We start from the raw sequence: 19723 nt of genomic DNA on the forward strand, positions 1-19723 counted from the left end.
AACCATTTTTGGATGATCTGGGTGTTTGATTCAAATCTTAGGACATTTTAGTTTCTCATAACTGAAAAATCAGCTGTAACTCCTTGACAATTCAAGGAAGGGAATTCCTTGAAAATGCTTGCTTTTAACTGATGGATACCTCAAAAAAGTTAGGCATTCTTTATTTACATTCACAAAATGTAACAATTGCTGAATGATATGACAAAGTATGGTGGCAAAAGTCTTCAGCATAAAAAAAAAAAAAGTCTGCAGGAACTCAAACTGGCAAAACTAAAATAGCCTGTTGTATAGGATTAAATCTAAAATTCTGTTGACAGTATGCTATAACTACACATGCCTAGATACCATAATAAAATTTTTGACAAGTTTTCCAAATTTAGTAGCCTGCTTTTTTTCAAGCAATATCCAGGACAAAATACTATAAACAAAACTACAATTTCTTCGTGTTTTTATTTTTTTTAATGTATTTATTTTTGAGAGAGAGGGAGATACAGAATCCAAAGAAGATGAGAGAGCAGGGAAGGGGTGATGTGCAGCTATGTGTTCCTGGGAGAAGAGCGGCAGTGCCCACAACCAGGACCCAACATGGAGGCGGGCTGATCCCCGAGTGGTAACCTAGACCAGCACTTATGTGTGCCAAATACTGTGCTATATTTGTATTGGTGAATCTTCATAGTAACCCAGTACTATTACCACCCCCCACTTTACAGATGGGGAGACCGATTATTGGTCCAAAGTCACAGCTGGCAAGGGGCAAAGCTGGGATTTGAACCCAGGCAGTAAGCGTGGCAGATGTTCCCAAGCTCCAGCCAAGGAGCAGGCCTCATCTATGGGATACGTAATTGTAGCTACAAAACCAAGTATGCTTTCATGCGCTGTAATAACAAATCATAGTTGGCATGACAGAACCAGCCATTGGTGTGTAAAACCAGCCAGGAAACGCTGCATTAGTATTCAGGGCTGAGCCACTGAATTAGAGCAAGAGCCTGACTGTGGAACTGGTTCCTTTCAAGTGAGAGCATTGAGGGCTGAAAACTTTGCCATGTTAAGTACGTTCTGTTAACGTCTCTGACTGAAACCTGGTGTTTCCACAGATTAGATCTAAAGCACAGAGCAGAAAGGACTATGCCAAGTGTCAAAAGAGAAGACAGCAAAGAAAATGCCGGGGAGGAGGAGGGCAAGAGTCAGCCCAGGAAATGAAAGGAGGGTGCCTCATGCAGTAACGAGGGTGGCACAAACAGATACGGGGCCAAAGCAATGCAAGTCACAGTAAAGCCTGTATTCTGTACACAATCAAGTCCATCTCAAAGCAGAATCCAACTGCTGCATCTCAAGTACACGCTGTTCTCCTAGGCCTACCAGAAGCCCTGCCAAAACTAGTCTAACCAACATTAATCATTCTAAGACACTGGACCCTGTTCCCTTTGTAGCTAGTCTTTCAGAGCGTTCCACTTGGATTTATTAACAACCGGAAGGCATCCAGACTAGTCTTTTTAATACACACAAAGAGAAACTCAGAAGGGAAAGGCCAGGGAGAAATTGGCATCCATAGGGAATTTATTACAGGTATAACCAATCAAAGGTAACTATATACATCGCACTTTGGGGCAGGTGATACTAACCTCATTTGATAGGGTGAAAGAGTCAAGGTCACAGCTAGTATGTGTTCCTTTGTGGCCCTGAGGACACAGACGATGCCACTGTGCATGCTCTGGTAGCTCTTTGTTCATAGGTGCTTTGGAAATTAACATGGTAGCTGAATGCTGATTGTGTTTTCTTAAGGTAATTGACCTGAAAATTTAAGAGTCTATTCAATAATTTATCGGTATATTTGTGAAAGAATACGATGCTTTTATAGTTACAGAAACCAGATTCATTAAGCTTAAATGATGAAAGAGACTTTAACAGTGTCTAACAAATGCTGGAGTCAGAGGATCATAATGTTAATAGTCTATCTCCAAGTCCAGAATATCTGCTTTCAGGAATATGAACGTCATTCTCAAGTAAGCCTTATCCACCTGGAGGCTGAAATACCCTCTGCCCCCACCCCACTCCAGGATCCCCCATTACTTCCAGGTAGTTATTTTAAAAAAGAAAACACTTCTTTCCCAATAGCGATGGCAAAAGTCACCTGACACACCTCACTCAAGCCCTCCAGATTAGGGGACAGCCCCTGGCGAGAAGGGTGCAGGTGTGGAGTTCTCCAAAGCCCAGTGGAAGATGCCTGAAGTCCACTCCAGAGCAAGAAGTATCTCCAGGTGAAGTGTCAATATTGTGCCCGGAGAACCTTTCTATGTCCCATCCTTAAGTAGTGTGTGCAAGTGTGCCGATTTTGCTTAAAAGCGAGGTAAACCACGAAGGAAATTTTCAAGTCTACGTTTCTCTTGAAGGCTGCACAAATAAGTAAATCTTTATAATCAGAGTGTTCGGAGACGGTGGTTTTTCATACTGTCAGTCACAACCTTTTTGTGAATCATGAAATCAATTTAGGGAGTCATGACTAGCAGTTTTAAATATAGTAGAAGGTCTCTGTACTTCAGGGCTCAGGGTTATAATATAAAATGTATTCCTTCCCAGGTTGCTAGTTCTACCACCCTGAGTGAAGACGGTTTCGTGGGTAATGGCTTGAGATTGACAAGCCTGAGAGGGGACTCAGAACTGTCTGATCCCAGCTCCGCTCCCTCCACACCATGAAACCGTAGGCAAGTCACATGATGCCTTTAAGTCTTCATTTTCTCATCTGTTAAGTGGGGGCTAATACCTACCCTTCCCGCCTCGTGGGATTGTTTTAAGAATCAAATGAGACGGTGCTCTTAAACACCGGCAAGAACCCCATATATCTAAGTTGTAATGATTCTTATTCTCAAAAGTGCTGAGAACTGGCGATCTCTCTCCGGAGCATTTAGAGGATGGTAATTCAAGTGTAGAAAACAAAAACCACGCCCTTGGGAAAATTAGCATTTTCCCACAAATACTGAGTTTTTTTCATGTTTATTTTGAGAGGGAGTGTCTATGCGAGCGGGGTTGGGGCAGAGAGAGAAGGAAAGTGGGAGTCCTAAGTAGGCTCTGTGCTCAGCGGGGGGGGGGGGGGGGGGGGGGGGGGGGCGGGGCACAATCTCAAGAGTCTGATGCGTAACCCACTGGGCCACCTAGGTGCCCAGACAAATACTGCTTCTCAACTACTAAATGCAAGTTATTTCTGGAAGACAAGTAGATTTGGGTCTTGGCTGCAGCAGGGTAACCATCAGGCCTCTGGATTCCACAGGAAGGGGACTCTGTTCACAAGGAAATCTGCATCCCTGGACCTAGTCTCTCAAACACCCTAAACAACTCCACAGAACTGATCTGTGTACTTCTGCCCTAAAAGTACTGTATCCATGTGGCCTGCTGCCTGTTGTGTGGACTGAGGGTGTCACTGAGGAGTCCATGTTAATGTGAACCCCAAGGGTGAGTTGACATTTCACCCATGGAGGAAGTACATTTTACAAATGAAGAAACAGGTTCTGATAGGTATGGGCTCCTGCCCCCTGAACTCCTCTGATGCCATAACAGGCTCAAGAGATGGGCATCATCAATTGTGCTTGGACTGGTAGAATCCACCTTTAGGTAGGAGAATGGATTGTGTGGTCTCATTGAGCCACTCAACACCTTTCTAGAGATAGCCTGGGAACACTTCTGAAGAGCCCCAGCCTGAGCCCCGGCTCCACTTTTCCCTTATTTTCTTCTCTGGTCCTCCCGGACATGTATGGCCACGGATGGCCTCTCTTCCTGCTAATTCCTATTCTTGGAGTGGAACCCTGGTTCCCACTCAGAGCAGAAGTGGGTGGCCTTAAAAATGAGAGTAGGAAGGGCGCCTGGGTGTCTCAGTCTGTTAAGTGCCCTACTGCATCTCAGGTCATGATTTCACAGTTCATGAGTTGGAGCCCTGCGTTGGGCTCTCCCCTGTCTGCACTGTGCCCGCTTTGGATCCTCAGTCCCCTTCTCTTTCTGCCCCCCCGCCCCTCCCCCCTTTGCATGCACGTGCTCTCTCTCAAAAATAAGTAAATATTAAAAAAAGTGCAGGAGTGAGGAGAGAGGATTGGCTGCATGACAGAACTTTTGGAGCAACAGAAATACTTCTATCATGATTGTGGCATTGGTTACATTTTACAAAACCCCTTGAATTTATACACCAAATTGGTAACTTTTCTTGTAAGTTACAGCTCAATAAAATGGATTTTTAAAACTCAGAGAATGCACAGTTCGGATATCCATTCGTTGTATATAAATTTTACATTAAAAAAAACTAAACTGAATTCTAGTTAATAATACCTATGGCTGAAGGATTTAGGGGCAAGTACTAATGGCTGAAGTTTACTTTGAAATGCATAGAAATACGGTGTATTTATGGATACAGTTATGATAAAGTCTAGGAAATTTTAATTGTACAATCTAGGTCACCACTGTAAATTTCTTGTACTTTTGGCGTGTGCTTGAAAATCTCATTAAACAAATGTTTTGGGCTGGGTGGTTGTACCTGGGTGGCTCAATCAGTCAAGTGTCCGATTCTTGATATCGGCTCAGGTCGTGATCACAGGGTCCTGTGATTGAGCCCTGAGTCAGGTTCCGTGCGGAGCGTGGAATCTGCTTAAGAAGCTCTCGCTCTCTCCTTCTGCCCCTCTCCCCCACTTGTGCTCTCTCTAAAAAAAATAACAAAAATAAAAATGTTGTGGGAGAAAACAGATAACTTCAGGTTTCTGGCAGGGCCGAATATCTCCAGTTGAACCACCTCTTTCAGAAGTAAACAACATAAGCTCTGGGGGGAAAAAAGTCTTTAAAAACCAGCGGCTCAAGGGACTGAAAGCAGGCAGAAACTGATGGGGAGTCAACAACTGGAAGAAAGGCACCACATGAGGTGAGTTTCCTGTTTTTGTTTGTTTTGTTTTTATTTATTTTTTAACCACTTTGGGCCTGAGGTCAGCTCTCAGTCTGCACCATGCAAGGCATGTAAACATCCAGTGGAAATCTATAGTCTTGCTGCCTGGAAGACCCAGAGTACAGGGCTTGGAGCAACCATAGCCTCTGAGCAGGAAGAGGGAAACAACAGAAAAGAGCCAGAGAGAGGATTCCCAAATTCTGTGTATCTGGCTGACCAAATATCTGGCTGACCAGTGAAATGTTCATGCACAGCTAAGGCTAAAATAACAGAACCAAAACTTGAGCTATTTCCCATCGCAAGGGGAGACATTATGTAAGAATAATTATTATTTTCAGAGGAACATAACAGAATTCAGAGTTTCTACAGCTTATCATAAATTATATATCAGTTAACAATTCTTAGCATATGATCCAAATCAATACATAATAAAAACACATGGCTCATTCTCAGAAGACAGGCAAAGGAGACCTACCCAGAAATTGTAGTCAAAGATTTTTAAAACAGCTAATAAAATTGTGTTCAGGAGTGTAAAAAAAAAAAAAACCACGTTGAATGAAAAGATAGCAAATCTCAGCAGAGTGATCATTTTTAGAGAATTGGATGGAAACTTTAGAACTGGAAACTATCATATCTGTGTAGTGGGGGGAGGGGAGCGGTTCCCCCCTGTGCGCTCACATGACTACCACACTCAAAACACTTGTGCTCAGCAGGTGTGTGCAGGTGTTTCCCATGTCAAGCAATTCTGAGATGCCAGCCAGGTGTCCTCCAGCTGAAATTCTGACGCTGTCTACTGGACGTGCCGTCGGATCTCACAGGGACAAGGCTCAGTCCCACAAGGCTGCCCACCCCCCTCCAATGCCAGGTGCAAGTCTAGGTTGTCAACTGTACTTCTGGCTCCTCTGTCCTCTGTTACAAATCTGAGGTTCCCATTACCCTTCCTCAGATTTAATTAATTTTCTAGAGCAGCTCAAAGGGCTCAAGGGAACACTTCCTGCAAGTTTGTTAAAGGAATGATAAAGGACACAGGTGCACAGCCAGGTGAAGCCGTATCTAGGGTGAGATCTGGAAGGGTCCTGAGCGCAGGAGTACCTGTCCCTGTGCAGTTTGGGTGCATCACCCTCCCTGTGTGATGTGTTCACCAACCTGGAAGCTCCCCAAACCCTGGACTATTGGGGTTTTATGGAGGCTGCCTCACAGAGGCACGATCAATCATAAATTCCATTTCCAGCCCCACTCCCCCACCCTATAGAATGGGGGGGGGGGTGCGGTGCTGAAAGTTCCAAGTTTCTAATCACAGTTTGGTCTTTCTGGTGACCAGCCCCAGTCCACGAACCCACCCAGAGCCACCCCATTAGAACATAAGATGTTCCTAGTGCTGTGACCACTTAGGAATTTACAAGGGTTTCAGGAACTGGGGGCATGAACCAATCTGTGCATTTTCTGTTTTCTCACAATCTGAAATTAAAAGTTTCAGTAGATGGGCTTAATAGCAAAATGGAGATGACAGAGGGGTCAGGGAACTTGAAGACAGAAGTTACCCAATCTGAAGAACCAAAAAAAAAAAAATAAATAAAAGCTGAAAATCGGGGGCGGGTGGGAATTAGACACTTGAAGGATAACATCTAACGGTTTAACTTCGATGGGGCTGGAATCCTAGGAGATGAAGTATGGGGCAGAGAAGCTATTTAAAGCAATAATGGCTAAAAATTTGGTGAGACACAAATGTACAGATTCAAGAAGTTCAGTGCATAAGCAACAGGGCAACACACAGAAACCCCCACTGGGTGCCTCCTACTGAAACTAGTGAAGACAAACAAAGACAAATCTTGAAAGCAGCCAGCAGGAACAGGAACAGCGACCTGACAGCCGAGCTCTCCTCAGGCACACGAGGCCAGAAGACAACATGAAATGTTTCCAACGCGCAGAAGGAAAGGTAACCTCGGCAATGTATATCCTATCCAGCGGAAATATCCTTCGGGAATGAAGACAAAACAACCACATTATCAGATGAAAGAAAATTAAGAGAATTAGCAGACCTGCACTGCAAGAAATGCTATCGTTCATTCTTCAGGCTGAAGGAAGAACATACCCTAGAGAAGCTCAAATAGTCAGGAGTGAAGGAAAGTCATCAGAAAGAACAAATATCAGGGCGCCTGGGGGGGGCTCAGTCGGTTAAGCGGCCGGCTTCGGCTCAGGTCATGATCTCACTATTGGAGAGTTCGAGCCCCGCCTTGGGCTCTGTGCTGACAGCTCGGAGCCTGGAACCTGCTTCGGATTCTGTGTCTCCCTGTCTCCCTGCCCCTCCCCTCCTCCCAATCTCTCTTAAAAATAAAAACATTAAAAAAAGAAAAGAGCAAATATCTGCACAAATATAAAAGACCTTTTTTTTTCCTCTTAAGAAATCTATTTTGAGGAGGCAGGCTGGGCCTCACACTAGGCGGGTCTGCACCCGGTGAGTGCGCTCCGCATCCCTGTTCTCTCCCCTGTGCAGCTGCAGCACTGGCCTTGTGGGACCACAGTTTCAGCTTCCGAAGAGACTCCGACCGCTCTCCCCCCTCCCCCACCCCGCCCCGCTATACCAGCCAGAGGACAGGAAGCTTCTTTAAATCAATGCTGATTGCAGAAACCGAGGGTCACTCCATTGCAGATGGAAGTTGGAAGCTTCAGAAAGATCTAGAAGAGGTGAAGGTACTGCTGAAAAAGGCCACTAGAAAAAGAGTACGTGCTACCCTTACAACTGAAAAATCCAAGATTGAGAAAGAAACCAAGAACGTGATGCAGTAGGAATCAGAGAAAAGCAGAACTTCTTGACAATGGAAAGCCAGCTGCCGTGGTTGCTCCCATTACAACGGGATATATGGTGAAAATCGGCAATGACTGATGAGATCGGGCAGATAAGGTAATGTAGATTTTCACAGACGTCACCAGAGTTCACCAGCTCATCACTGAGAATGTGCAGGTGCATTTCACAGAGAGGCCATTTGATCTTTTGGTAAAGAATCTAAATGAGAAGAGTTACTTCATGACTGAATAATCTCTTGAAACATCTCTGTGGAAGGTACTTCAAAAAAAGTCAAGACTGTACAGTCCTCACCTTCTGTATAAAGAAAGCACAAAGCATGCAGTGGGCCTACCTGGGCTGAGAAAGGACACAAAGAAAAAGAAAAGCCCTCCTGTGACACTGAAACAGATCCTGGTGAGGGACTGATGAACATTCTCCAGAAAATGTATGAAGATGGAGATGGGTAGAATCAAGAGAGAAGCACGCCAAAGGAGACACTGAATTTTGAGCCTTTAAAGTCCTCTTGGGAACTGTGATATGGAAATACTGATGTTTCCAATAAGGAACTGCTGGTGAGCTGCACAGAGGATTTATTTAAATAAAATATGCTTATTAAACACTTCCTCCAAAGATGGTTTCCTTGGTAATCTGGGTATTTTGTTCAAGGACAATATTGCACTCTTGGTGAGAAATGTAAAAAATGCAAGTCTTGTCTAATGATAAAGCCACATTGTGTGTATTTTTTGTTCAGCTAGGAGGTAGAAAATAAGTTATTGTTTGCCTATAAATTCCTGACGTCAATTTCGACCAATGTAAGAATGAATAAATATAAAATCTGAATTTTTGTATAAAAATGTATATTCCTATTTAAGCAAAAAATTGTATTGTGAGGTTTTAGCATATGGAGATGTGATTTGAATAACAACCACAGTAAACGTTGGGAAGAGGGTGGGATATGAACCTGTACAGTTGCAAGGTTTCTATATCTTACACTAAGTTGTACAATAGTACCTCTTAGAGGACCAAGAAAAGCTAATTCCTAGAGTAAACACTTAAAAATAATGCCAAGGCATAGAGCTAAAAAGTCAAGAGATAAAATGGAATTCTAAAAAATACTCAGTTAATCCAAAAGAAGATGGGAAAGGAGGATCAAAAACCAATGGGGACAAACAAAACTAATAGTAAATGGTAGACTTGAATCCAGTCCCATAAATCACTACATTAATATAAATGGGCTCAACCTATGTTGTCTAAGATGATAGCCACTACCCACATGTAATATTTCAACTTAAATTATTAACATTAAAAATGTAGTTCCTCAGTGGCACTCAAATGCCCAATAGTCACCACCATATCAGACTACTATATTGAACAGCACAAATATTTACAAAATATTTCCATCTTTACAGAAATTCTTTTGAACATCATTGATCTAATCAATCCAGTTCAAAAGTGTAGATTGTCAGACCTAACCAAAAATAAAACCAAACCAATCAAACAAACCTCAACAATATGCTGTTCACAACTAATCCACTTTAAATACATAAAGAAACAGGATAAAAGTAAATGGAAAAGATACCACACAAATGCTAAGTACAAAAAGCCTGTGGTGACAGATTAATATCAGATAAAGTAAACTTGAATGTAAAGGGCATTACCAGAGATAGAGACATTTCATAAAAATAAAAAGGGTTACGGGGCACCTGGGTGGTTCAGTCGGTTAAGCGTCTGACTTCAGCTCAGGTCATGATCTCGCGGTCCGTGAGTTCGAGCCCCACGTCGGGCTCTGTGCTGACAGCTCAGAACCTGGAGCCTGTTTCAGATTCTGTGTTTCCCTCTCTCTGACCCTCCCCTGTTCATGCTCTGTCTCTCCCTGTCTCAAAAAAAAAAAAAAAAAAAAGTTAAAAAAAAATAAAAAATAAAAGGGTTACTATATCGGTAAGATGTGATAATTATAAATGCTTATACTTAATAACAGAGCTTCAAAGTATATAAAATAAAAAACTGGCATAATTAGAGGGAGAAATAGACAATTCCACAATCATGGGTTGGTGATTTTAATACTCGTCTCTCACCAATCAATAGAATAACTAGAACAAACATCAGTAAAGACTGAAGATCTGAAAAACACTGTCAACTACCTAGACCTAATTGATATTTATAGAATCTACACTATACCCAACAACTGTAGAATACATATTCTTTTCAAGTGCATATGGTATGTTCACTAAGGTAGATCATATGTTGGACCATAAAACAATAAGTTTAGAAAGATTGAAACATGTTGAATATGATTCTCTGACCACAGTGAAAATATTAGAAATAAATGATTTGTCTTAAAAAAAAAAACCACACCCAGATATTTGGAAATTAAGCAACACACTTCTAAATAACTCATGGGTCAAAGAAGAAATATTAGAAAATATTTTGAACAAATGTATATGAAAATACAACACACCAAAAATTTTAGGGTGCAGCTAGCACAGGGCTAACAGGAAAATATAACTTTAAAATGCTAATAATACAAAAGAGGAAAGATCTAAAATCAGTGACTTAAGCATCTACCATAAGAAGCTAGGAAAAAGCAGCAAAGTGAACCCAGAACAAGTAGAAGAGTGAAAATAAGAGTAGGAACCCCAAGTGGAAGTTATCCCAGAAATGCAAGCTTGGCTTAACGTTAGAAAAGTAATTAATGCAATTACACATTAACAGAATAAAGAAGACTATATGATCATTGCAAAAGATGCAGAGAAAACATTGGGCAAAATTCAGCCCTCATTTATGATAAAAAAAAAAAAACCTCCCAGAAAACTAGAAATAAAAGGAAACTTAACCTGATAAAGAATATCTATGAAAAACCCACAGTTAACATTCTATTTAACAGTGAAAAACTGAAGGCGTTCCCTTAAGATCATGAACAAGATAAGGATATCTCCTTCCACCTCTCCTCTTCACCATTATACTTAGGTCCTAACTATTGCAGTAAGACAAGAAAAATAAATCCCAGAAAAGAAGAAGCAAAACTCTATTTCAAATGGCATGATTATATGGAAAATCCTAAAGGAATTAACTATAAGTGAATTCACTAAGGTTGCAGGAACCAAGTTAATTTGCATTAAATGTTTATATACTACAGCAGACAGCTGGAAAATGAAATCTTGGTATTTACGATAGCATGAAAACACCTAAAATACTTTACAGTGAATTTACAAAAAGTGTGCAAGACTTCTACATGAAAACTACCCAAAAGACTGAAGTAAATAGAGGAATAAACCTCATTCATTAATTAAAAGGTCAGTACTCCCCAGGATAGTTTCAACACAATTCTAATGAAAGTCCCACAAGGCTTTTTCTGATGAAATTAAGAAGCTGGTTCTATAATTTTTACAAAAATGTAGAGGTCTTGTAATATCCAAAGACAATCTTGACAACACAGTTGGAGGGTTCACACTTCCTGACTTTATGACCTACTGTAAAGCTACAAGCAATCTAAATACTGTAGCATTAGCATAAAGAGGGATGAAAAATGAACAAGATGCAGATTTCTGAAAAATTCACGCTTGTTTTTTTCAGCAAATGGCATTGGAATAACTGGATATCCATATAGATAGAATGAACCTTAATTCTTGCCTCACACAATATAGAAACAAAATGGATCATAATCTGACTATAAAAGCTAAAACTATAATATTTCTGGGAGGAAAAATCCATGAAAACTATACACCCTTGAGGGAAGTGATGACTTCTTAACATAAAAAAGAGCACCAAACATAAAAGAAATGATTGATAAATTGGATTCCACCAAAATTAAAAACATACCATCAGAAAACATCATTAAGGAAATAAACAGGCAAGCCATGGACTGACAAAATATTTGCAAGATAGGTATCTGAGGAGCGCCTGGGTGGCTCAGTGGGTTGACCAGGTCTTAATCTTAGGGTCTTGAGTTCAAGACCCATGTTGGGCTCCTCACTGGATGTGAAGCTACTAAAAAAAAAAAAAAAAAAAAAAAAAAAAAAAAAAGTATCTGAGAAAAGACTGATCTACATATATATAAGGAATACCTACACCTCAATAATAAAAAAGAGAAATCCATTTTTAAACAGATATTCAACAGATAACTTACAATATCTCAAGAAATATTTTCAGCATTAATATTCAACAGATAATTTACAAAGGCAGATATGCAAATGGCCATAAACACATTAAGAGAGCAGGCAAATGCAAATTACACCACAATGAGAGAGCACTGCACACCCACCAGTATGTTTAAAATCACAATGACTGATACTGCCAAATGTTTACAAGGATATGGAACATATGGAACTATTGTGCATTGTTGGTTAGTACAGCTACTTTGGAAAAATGTTAAGCAGTTTCATATAAAACGACACACCTCCCCTATGACCCAGCAGTTCCACTCCTAGGTATTTACCTAAGAGATACGAAAACGGATCCACAAAAATTTGTACAAGAATGTTCCTGTTTTAGGATAGCCAAGAAATTCTAATAGCCCCGGTTTCTATCAATAGGGGTATGAATATTCAAACAATAAAAATACTAGCGAGAAAAAGGAATAAATGACCGAGACATATATCATGGGAAGATCTCAAAAATAATAATAATGCTTTACGTAAAAGTATGGAAAGGTAGGATTCCATTTATAAATTTTCTTTTAATGTTTATTCATTTTTGAGAGACCAAGAGAGACAGAGCATGAGCGGGGAAGGGGCAGAGAGAAAGGGAGACACAGAATCCAAGGCAGGCTCCAAGCTCTGAGCTGTCAGCACAGAGCCCTACGCGGGGCTGGAGCTCACGAACTGTCCAAAGTTGGTCGCTCAACAGACTGAGCCACCCAGGCACCCCGGTAGGATTCCATTTATATGAAGATCTAGAACAAGCAAAACTGAGTTCCATGAAGGCAAAACCAGTCCATGGTAGGGGGAAAACAAAACAAAACAAAACAAAAAACAGCGATTTCTTCTGGAGGAATGTGGGTGGGGATTTGCTGAGAAAGAGCATATGGGGAACACTGACCTGTTGGTGACACTTGGTTGATAGGTTGGATAGACAGCTATTTGAGCAGGTGTATGCATTTGTCAGAACTCATCTAACAGTACACCTAAGATCTGTGCATTTCACTGTATGTAAGTTTTACCCCACGAGAAAAAAAAAATCTGTAAATATTGAACTCTCCTTAATGATATGTAGGGAAAAGTACTGGCCAGCGTGGGGAGGTGGTTGCACGGACGTCTACAAGTTACTTTGAAATGCATCCGAACGAGGTGGGTTGAAGGATAGAAAGAGGAATGGATAAATGACAAATCAAGTATAGTAAAACATTCATTGTAAGAATCTAGGTAGTGGGTATATAAAAATCCTCTCAACCTTATGTTTGAAATTTTTCATAGTAAAATAGGGAGGGGAGTAATTGCCGGACTTTACACCTGGCTGTATACATGTCTCCATACTCACTACCACCTAAAGCTCTTGCCCCCAATAAGTTAAATAAAACAAGGGCATTCAGGAGTCGGTAACGGAACTGAGGGGATGGCAGATGTATTGGAATCCCGAGCTCTGTGTTTATTCTCGGCTCCTGGAGAATTTAAGTGGGTGATGGGCGGGCTCTGAGCTTGGGACTACTTTCTCGGGAGGCAGGGAACTTCTACTTAGTTTGAAGATGCCCACGCGTCCATTCCTCTCTGTATCCGTATTCACTCCCACATGCCAAGGGCTGGTGTTTCCGGAGGGGCAGTGTGTGGCTGAGTACACAGGTGTGGGCGAGACGTGTCTGGAGGAGACGGAGCGCCCCCTTCTGGCCCAAAAGGGGCCCACTCAAGCCCGCAAAGCACCCAACGTACCTCTTCAGCACCCACTCCCCGGATCTGCGCGCCCGGGGTGGGAGCGCTGCAGCCCCCGGGTGGGTGGGCCCGCCCAGAGCCCGCACCTGCGGTCGGAGACCAGGGAAGGGAGAGGCCCGGCGCGGCCGGGAGGCGGAGGCCGGGGTGGAGACGCTGCCGCCCGCAGCCGCGTGGCTCCACCTGTTGCAGCGTCGGAGCGAGCCAGCCAGGCAGGGCAGTGCCCGGCGTGGACCTCTGCTCCCAGCGCCGTTCTGCAGAGCAGAGCCGCGCCGAAGAGGGGACCTGAGGACAGTCCCGACAGAGCGGCGCGGAGGGGGCTCTCCCCGGGAGGTGAGAGTCCAGCGCAGAGGCTGCGCCGGCGTCCCCTGAAAGGCGAGGTCTCGGGGAGGGAGCCCCTGGCCTGTTTGCTGGGGAGCCTCGCCGCTGCTCTGCATGGGGTGGGGGGAGAACGCTCTGCGCTGCGCCCCGGCAGCACAAAATCTCTGGCGCTCACTGAGGCGGCCAAGGCCGGATGGAGAGGATGGAACTCTCCAGCCCCCGGTCCTCGGCCCCCTCTCCGGGAGCTGGGGCTGGCTAGGGACGCGCGCTTCACACCGGCGGAGCGGACACGTGGGATCGGAAGACGCCCCCGCGCCGGACCCAAGGGCGCATGGCCCGGGCAAGGAGAGGGAGGCTGCCCGGGGGAGATGCCCCTAACTTCCCTGGTCCGCCCATTCCAACCTCCCTTTCTGGTCTCCTCCTCCAGCCCGTCCGCCCGCCGGATGCCGCGCAGCGTGGGGGCCCGGCGCGGCGTAGGAACCCGTGGACCCCGCTCCGCGCAGTCCCTGGGGGTGCGCCCGCCGGGAACCTGCTCCGGTCTCTAAGCCCCGGCAGCCGGTGGGTAACTACCCAGAGGCCTGAGTCCCCGCGCCACGCAGCGACTGGCACCCAGCACCACGGATCCATCTGGGGAGGCACCACCGGCGCCGGCACACTGACACCCCGCGCCCTGGCCGTCGGCGGCTTGAGAAGCGATGGTTGAAGCGACGGAGACCGCCGGCCCCGAGACCTTCGCCTCGGGAGAAATGCAAGTCCGCCCCAACTAGCGCTGAGGACGCGCCACGCCCCCTCCCCAATCCGAGCCGAGCTGGGCGCGCGTCGGGTGGAAACAGCGCCCGCGTCCTCGTGCCAAGAAGAAGCGGACTGTGCCCCGGGTCACTCGGACCTTGAGCGTTTAGAACTCCAAGGCGTGTGGGGACGGAGGCGACAAAGCGGATTTGAAACCAGGAGTCGAGGCGGACGTGGGGAGCTGGTGCAGCAGCAGCGGCCGACGAGGCGGCGGCCTGGGGAGCCGCGCGGCCTGGGGGAGCGCCCAGCGGTCATGGGCGAGCCGGCCGTCGGGCGTCCGGGGGCGGGCTGAGCCGCGAGCTCCCGGGCGGCCCGGGCGAGAGTCGGCCCGCGGCCACGGCCGCCCAGCGCGGGACTGCCCCCGGGGGCCTGGCCATGGCCGGCCGGGGTTGCGGCTGCAGCTGCGGCCCGGGCCACCTGAACGAGGACAACGCGCGCTTCCTGCTGCTCGCCGCGCTCATCGTGCTCTACCTGCTGGGCGGCGCCGCCGTCTTCTCGGCGCTGGAGCTGGCGCACGAGCGCCAGGCCAAGCAGCGCTGGGAGGAGCGCCTGGCCAACTTCAGCCGCCGCCACAACCTGAGCCGCGAGGAGCTGCGCGGCTTCCTCCGCCACTACGAGGAGGCCACCGAGGCCGGCATCCGCGTGGACAGCGCCCGCCCGCGCTGGGACTTCACCGGCGCCTTCTACTTCGTGGGCACCGTCGTGTCCACCATAGGTAAGTGGGCGTCGCTGGGGGGGCGGAGGGGCGGCCGGCCCCGCTGGCATTTTCCCGGCTGGCCGCTTCGCGGTCTTGGCGTCTTCCGCCTCCGCGCTCAGCCCGGCTGCACAGATGTGAGCCGTTGGCTGATCAACAGGTGGTGTTGCCTCCCCGCTTCTCTCAATGTGCTCCCCAGAGCACCTGCAGCCGCCTCACCTGGGAGATGGTTAGAAATGCGGTGTCAGCCCCTCCCCAGACCTTCTGAGTCGGGGCCTGCTTGTTAGCACAGTTCGCGGGGTGGGGGAGGTTGAATGATTCTTGAATTGCTCTGAAGGGTTTTCAGCCTAGGTGAGGAGACAGAGCTTGAGTCCCTGTGACTTTAGGGGGAAAGCTTACAAATCGGAACAGGAACTTAGCAATATGTATTGCCTTAGGACTCTGCGTGAGGCAAGGGTTAGAGGGGGAGGCATGGAATTAAAAAGGTTGGCCGTGGCTTCACACTTAGAGAAGAATGGGACTGACTACCAAATGGGAACCAGGGAGGCAAAAGTGCTAATGAGGATGGGAAGGAAGGGGGCGGGGTGACCTTCGGGTTGAACCAGTTCGTGTTAGGTATGGTTTGGAGACTGAAGCGTTTTGCACTCTAGAGGAGAAGAGAATTGCATTCGGGGGTTGCCCCATGAGCTACCTGATCTATATGGAGTAGTGGAAGGAAGGTCTCCTGGCTACAGGCATGAAGGGGGACCTTTACTGCCAAACTCAGGAGCTAGAACTTATCTAGAGGCAATTGGGAGCCATTGATAGTTTTTGAGCAAGAGTGTGACAGGGCTATGGTCGGTTATGCCTTTATTCTCAGCAGAAGGAAAACGTTGGGCGTCTTTGTACCGCATCTCTGAAGACTGTTCACTTTTGAAGCATAATCGAGTGAGAAGGGGGTTGGGGAAGATGGTATGGAAATTCTGAGGAAAGGAGGGAGCTGAAGAGGATGAGGGGCTTTGAAAAATGACCCGCAAAGGTGGTAGCTGCCAGCCGCCAGAGCCTGGGGAACAGCAGCAGGGTGCGTCGAGTGCTCTGTGGCTCTGGACCCTGTGCTGGGGAGGAGAGCTTGTCAGTGAGGCGGGGTGATAAGGCAAACTTGCTGGAAGCTCCCACGCATGGTTGTCTTAGGTCGATGTTCTGCCAGGAGCGGGAGCACAAAGTATAACAGCTCAGCCTCAGCCCTGATTAGTCCAGAAAGATTTCCCAGGGTTAGTCTAGAAAAGCCCAGGGTTTCAGCTGGGGAGTAGGAGGCAGGCCGGGGAGGATTGGCAGGGTGAGGGACACACGGGCTCTCTCTGAAGCACTTTGTGCTACACTGTCCCGCTCATAATCCCAGGCCCCTTCCACACCGGGCCCCTGCCCATCAGCAAGGACGTATGACACGACAGCTACAGGGTAGCAAGACATACTCTGGTAGCATTCTCTGTGATGATTAGAACACGTGCCCCCAGGGCGGCGGGGGTGGGGGGGTGGGGGGGTGGATAGAGAGTACAAGTCATCACGGCTCTCTGTCCCAGCCCACAATCTCTGCCGGGCTCTCATCGCAGATTTCCCTAAACCCCCAGTGTGTCAACTCCTTTGTCTCTGAAGATGGTTCCAGAATTTCTGCGTAGAGAGGACTTGGGGTGAACAACCCGGCTGAGAAGTATAACTGTGGAGCTGACCTTGACTCTGTGTCCGCATAGCTAGTGCGGTGTTTTTATTCAGACTGACTATTCATTTGGGATGGCTTGGGGAGAGACTGGGGAGCTAAATCCACCCCACGCACCACAAGCCACCCCTTGGCGCTCCCCGGGGACATAGAGATAGGAAGGAGCAGCTTGTATGTATAGACTGGTGAACGTTGGTGCCTTCGAAACTGAGAATGTCACGGACAGGTGGGCAGGTACGGACACAGGCTCTTGAGGGGCAATGACACAATGGAGCCTGTTGGAGCAGAAGGAAAACTGGACCAGGAGTCTGGAGTTGGAGCTATGGGTCCCGCCTCTTGGGCAAGTTTCTTACCCATTCTGAGCCCCATGCTTCTCACCTGAGACATCTACAAAGTGGCCACCTTGGCATTGGCACATGTTAGCCATTGAGTAAATATTAGTTTCCGTCTCCTGCCCACTCCCTCTCCCTAACCCTGATCCTCCTGCAAGGGTTCTCAAGGGAGAACGAGCTCACGTAAGCGAATGTTCTTTACAAAGCCTGAAGTATGGGTTGTTTTTGTTTTTGTTTTTGTTTTTGTTTTTTTTACTTTCTCAATTCTAACATTTCCTCTTAGATTGTTTCATTAATTGCTTTCGTAATTACGGCACCTGCTACCCTTTATTAGGGTACATATTAGGCACATACTGTGATTATCATGTAAATATGTGATACAGCTAATTACTGCATTACACTTACGCTTAATTTCGATCGACACAACTCCATGAGGCAGGTATGACTATGTCCTCGTTTTACAGACAAGGAGGCTTCACGTTCCTTGTAACATAAAGAAGAAAAAAAGGGAAACCATCTGCAGTGACATCACCCCAAGTTAATCATTGTCAACTGGCGCATTTCTTTTGTCCCGTGCATACACATATGTACATAGGTATTTTTTAAAATTGGGATCCTATTCAGTAAATCTTTTATCTTGTATTTAAGTGTAACATTACATGATGGGGTTTTGGGGGGGGGGGTTGTTTGTTTTCTTGGTCTAAAATAGTTCCACCATGCTTTATTCTGCAAAGACTTTGAAGTATGCAAGAAAGCATACAATGGAAGAATTTTTTAAAAATGTAAATAAAACTTCAGAACCAGGGTAAAGAAGAACAGAAATATGGAAAGCAAATGGATCTAGGAAAGTTGCTAGAGGGGAGCTTTGTCTTCATTTAGGTTCCTTTCAGAAGCAGACACTGAGTCAAGAATTTGAGAGGATCGGCAGGTGCAGGGGACACAGGCAGGTGAAGGAGGAAGTGACCCAGAAAGGGAAGTAAAGTCACCATGGGGTCTGCTGTTAGGGCAGGAACCGTACTTGGCTACTGGCACTCAATCCCAAGTGGAAGCTTGAAACAATGCAAAGCTCGTGGCCCAGAATGACCCTAGGTAAGGGTACCAGGGTATCTCTATACCCACACCTGTCAGGAATTGGTTAAAGTGGCTTGGAGAGCAGGGAGAGCACAAGAATAATTCCCAGGTAGGGATTTCCCCCACCATCCCAAAGTGGAGTGGTTTTTACTTTTTTTTTTTTATTATTTTTTTTTTATTTTTTTTTTTTACTGAACTGGCGTAAAAAGATGAAACAATTAGCATTTCCTAAAGTAAAAACCCTCTGGTTTCTTTCAGTTAGCAATGACAAGTATTAACATAGGGCTTTCATAACAGCAAAGCAGCATAAGGCAGACTTACAGATAATGGGGAAAACCTGTACTTTTGGCCTTTTTTTTTTTTTTTCCTTCGTGGGCAGCCCAAGGGCAGTCCTCTGACAAAGATACAGGCGCTGCCCATTTGAAGTCCGGCCTGAGTGCCCAGAAGTGGTAAAGGGGGTCCCAAGAGGTGTGGTCAGGGCATCAACAGTGACTGTTCAAGTTTGAAATCTGGCTGTAAGCTCCCCGGCGGCATCATGATCCATTCTGGAATTCTTATTATCAGAAAACAGGAAGCATCAACCTTATTCCAACACCTAATCCTCAAAAATGTTTCCCCTGGGGATTTTATATAGGCAACATTGCATAGGATAGTGGGTGATGTTCACAAGCAAGCAACGTTTCCCTGAAAATGCAACAGAGGATTTCATGCACCAATTGTCTGAGACCTTTGATTTAAAAGTCAGAGCAGGGGCGCCTGGGTGGCTCAGTCGGTTAAGCGTCCGACTTCGGCTCAGGTCACGATCTCGCGGTATGTGAGTTCGAGCCCCGAGTGGGGCTCTGTGCTGACAGCTCAGAACCTGGAGCCTGTTTCGGATTCTGTGTCTCCCTCTCTCTCTGCCCCTCCCCCTCTCGTGCTCTGTCTCTCTCTGTCTCAAAAATAAATAAACGTTAAAAAAAAATTTTAAAAAGAATTATTTATTATAGCCAAAAGGTGGAAACAACCCAAGTGTTTGTCAACAGATGAATGGATAAACACAATGCGGTAGGTACACACGATGAAATACTATTCAGCCAGGAAAAGGAATGGAATTTTGATGTATGCTACAACACAGGTGGACCTTGAAAACATTATACTTAGTGAAATAAGCCAGACACAGACAGACACATATAATTCCACTCATATGAGGTACCTGGAATAGGGAAATTCCATAGGCATGGAAGACAGGACAGAAGTTACCAGAGGCTGGGGGAAGAAGGGAAGGG

At 45.9% G+C, this 19723-nt stretch overlaps 1 protein-coding gene and 1 pseudogene across 2 annotated transcripts in view; both read left to right on the plus strand.

Annotated features, from left to right (window-relative positions):
• Positions 1-4787: 4787 nt before the first annotated feature.
• Positions 4788-19723, plus strand: part of KCNK13 (potassium two pore domain channel subfamily K member 13) — a 116344-nt gene continuing 101408 nt past the window's right edge. Inside the window, exons 1-2 of one of the 2 annotated variants that reach the window (XM_042944069.1) lie at positions 4788-4894; positions 14307-15383. In XM_042944069.1, coding sequence (XP_042800003.1) covers positions 15044-15383 — 340 coding nt within the window. In that variant the 5' untranslated portion in view covers positions 4788-4894; positions 14307-15043. Of the gene's footprint in view, positions 4895-13752; positions 13892-14306; positions 15384-19723 lie in introns of those variants that run through there. The other variant, XM_042944068.1, reaches the window with a different exon arrangement.
• LOC122223045 lies at positions 7292-8282 on the plus strand (annotated as a pseudogene).

The sequence above is a fragment of the Panthera leo genome, chromosome B3, assembly GCF_018350215.1.
Source record: "Panthera leo isolate Ple1 chromosome B3, P.leo_Ple1_pat1.1, whole genome shotgun sequence".
Taxonomy (NCBI): domain Eukaryota; kingdom Metazoa; phylum Chordata; class Mammalia; order Carnivora; family Felidae; genus Panthera; species Panthera leo.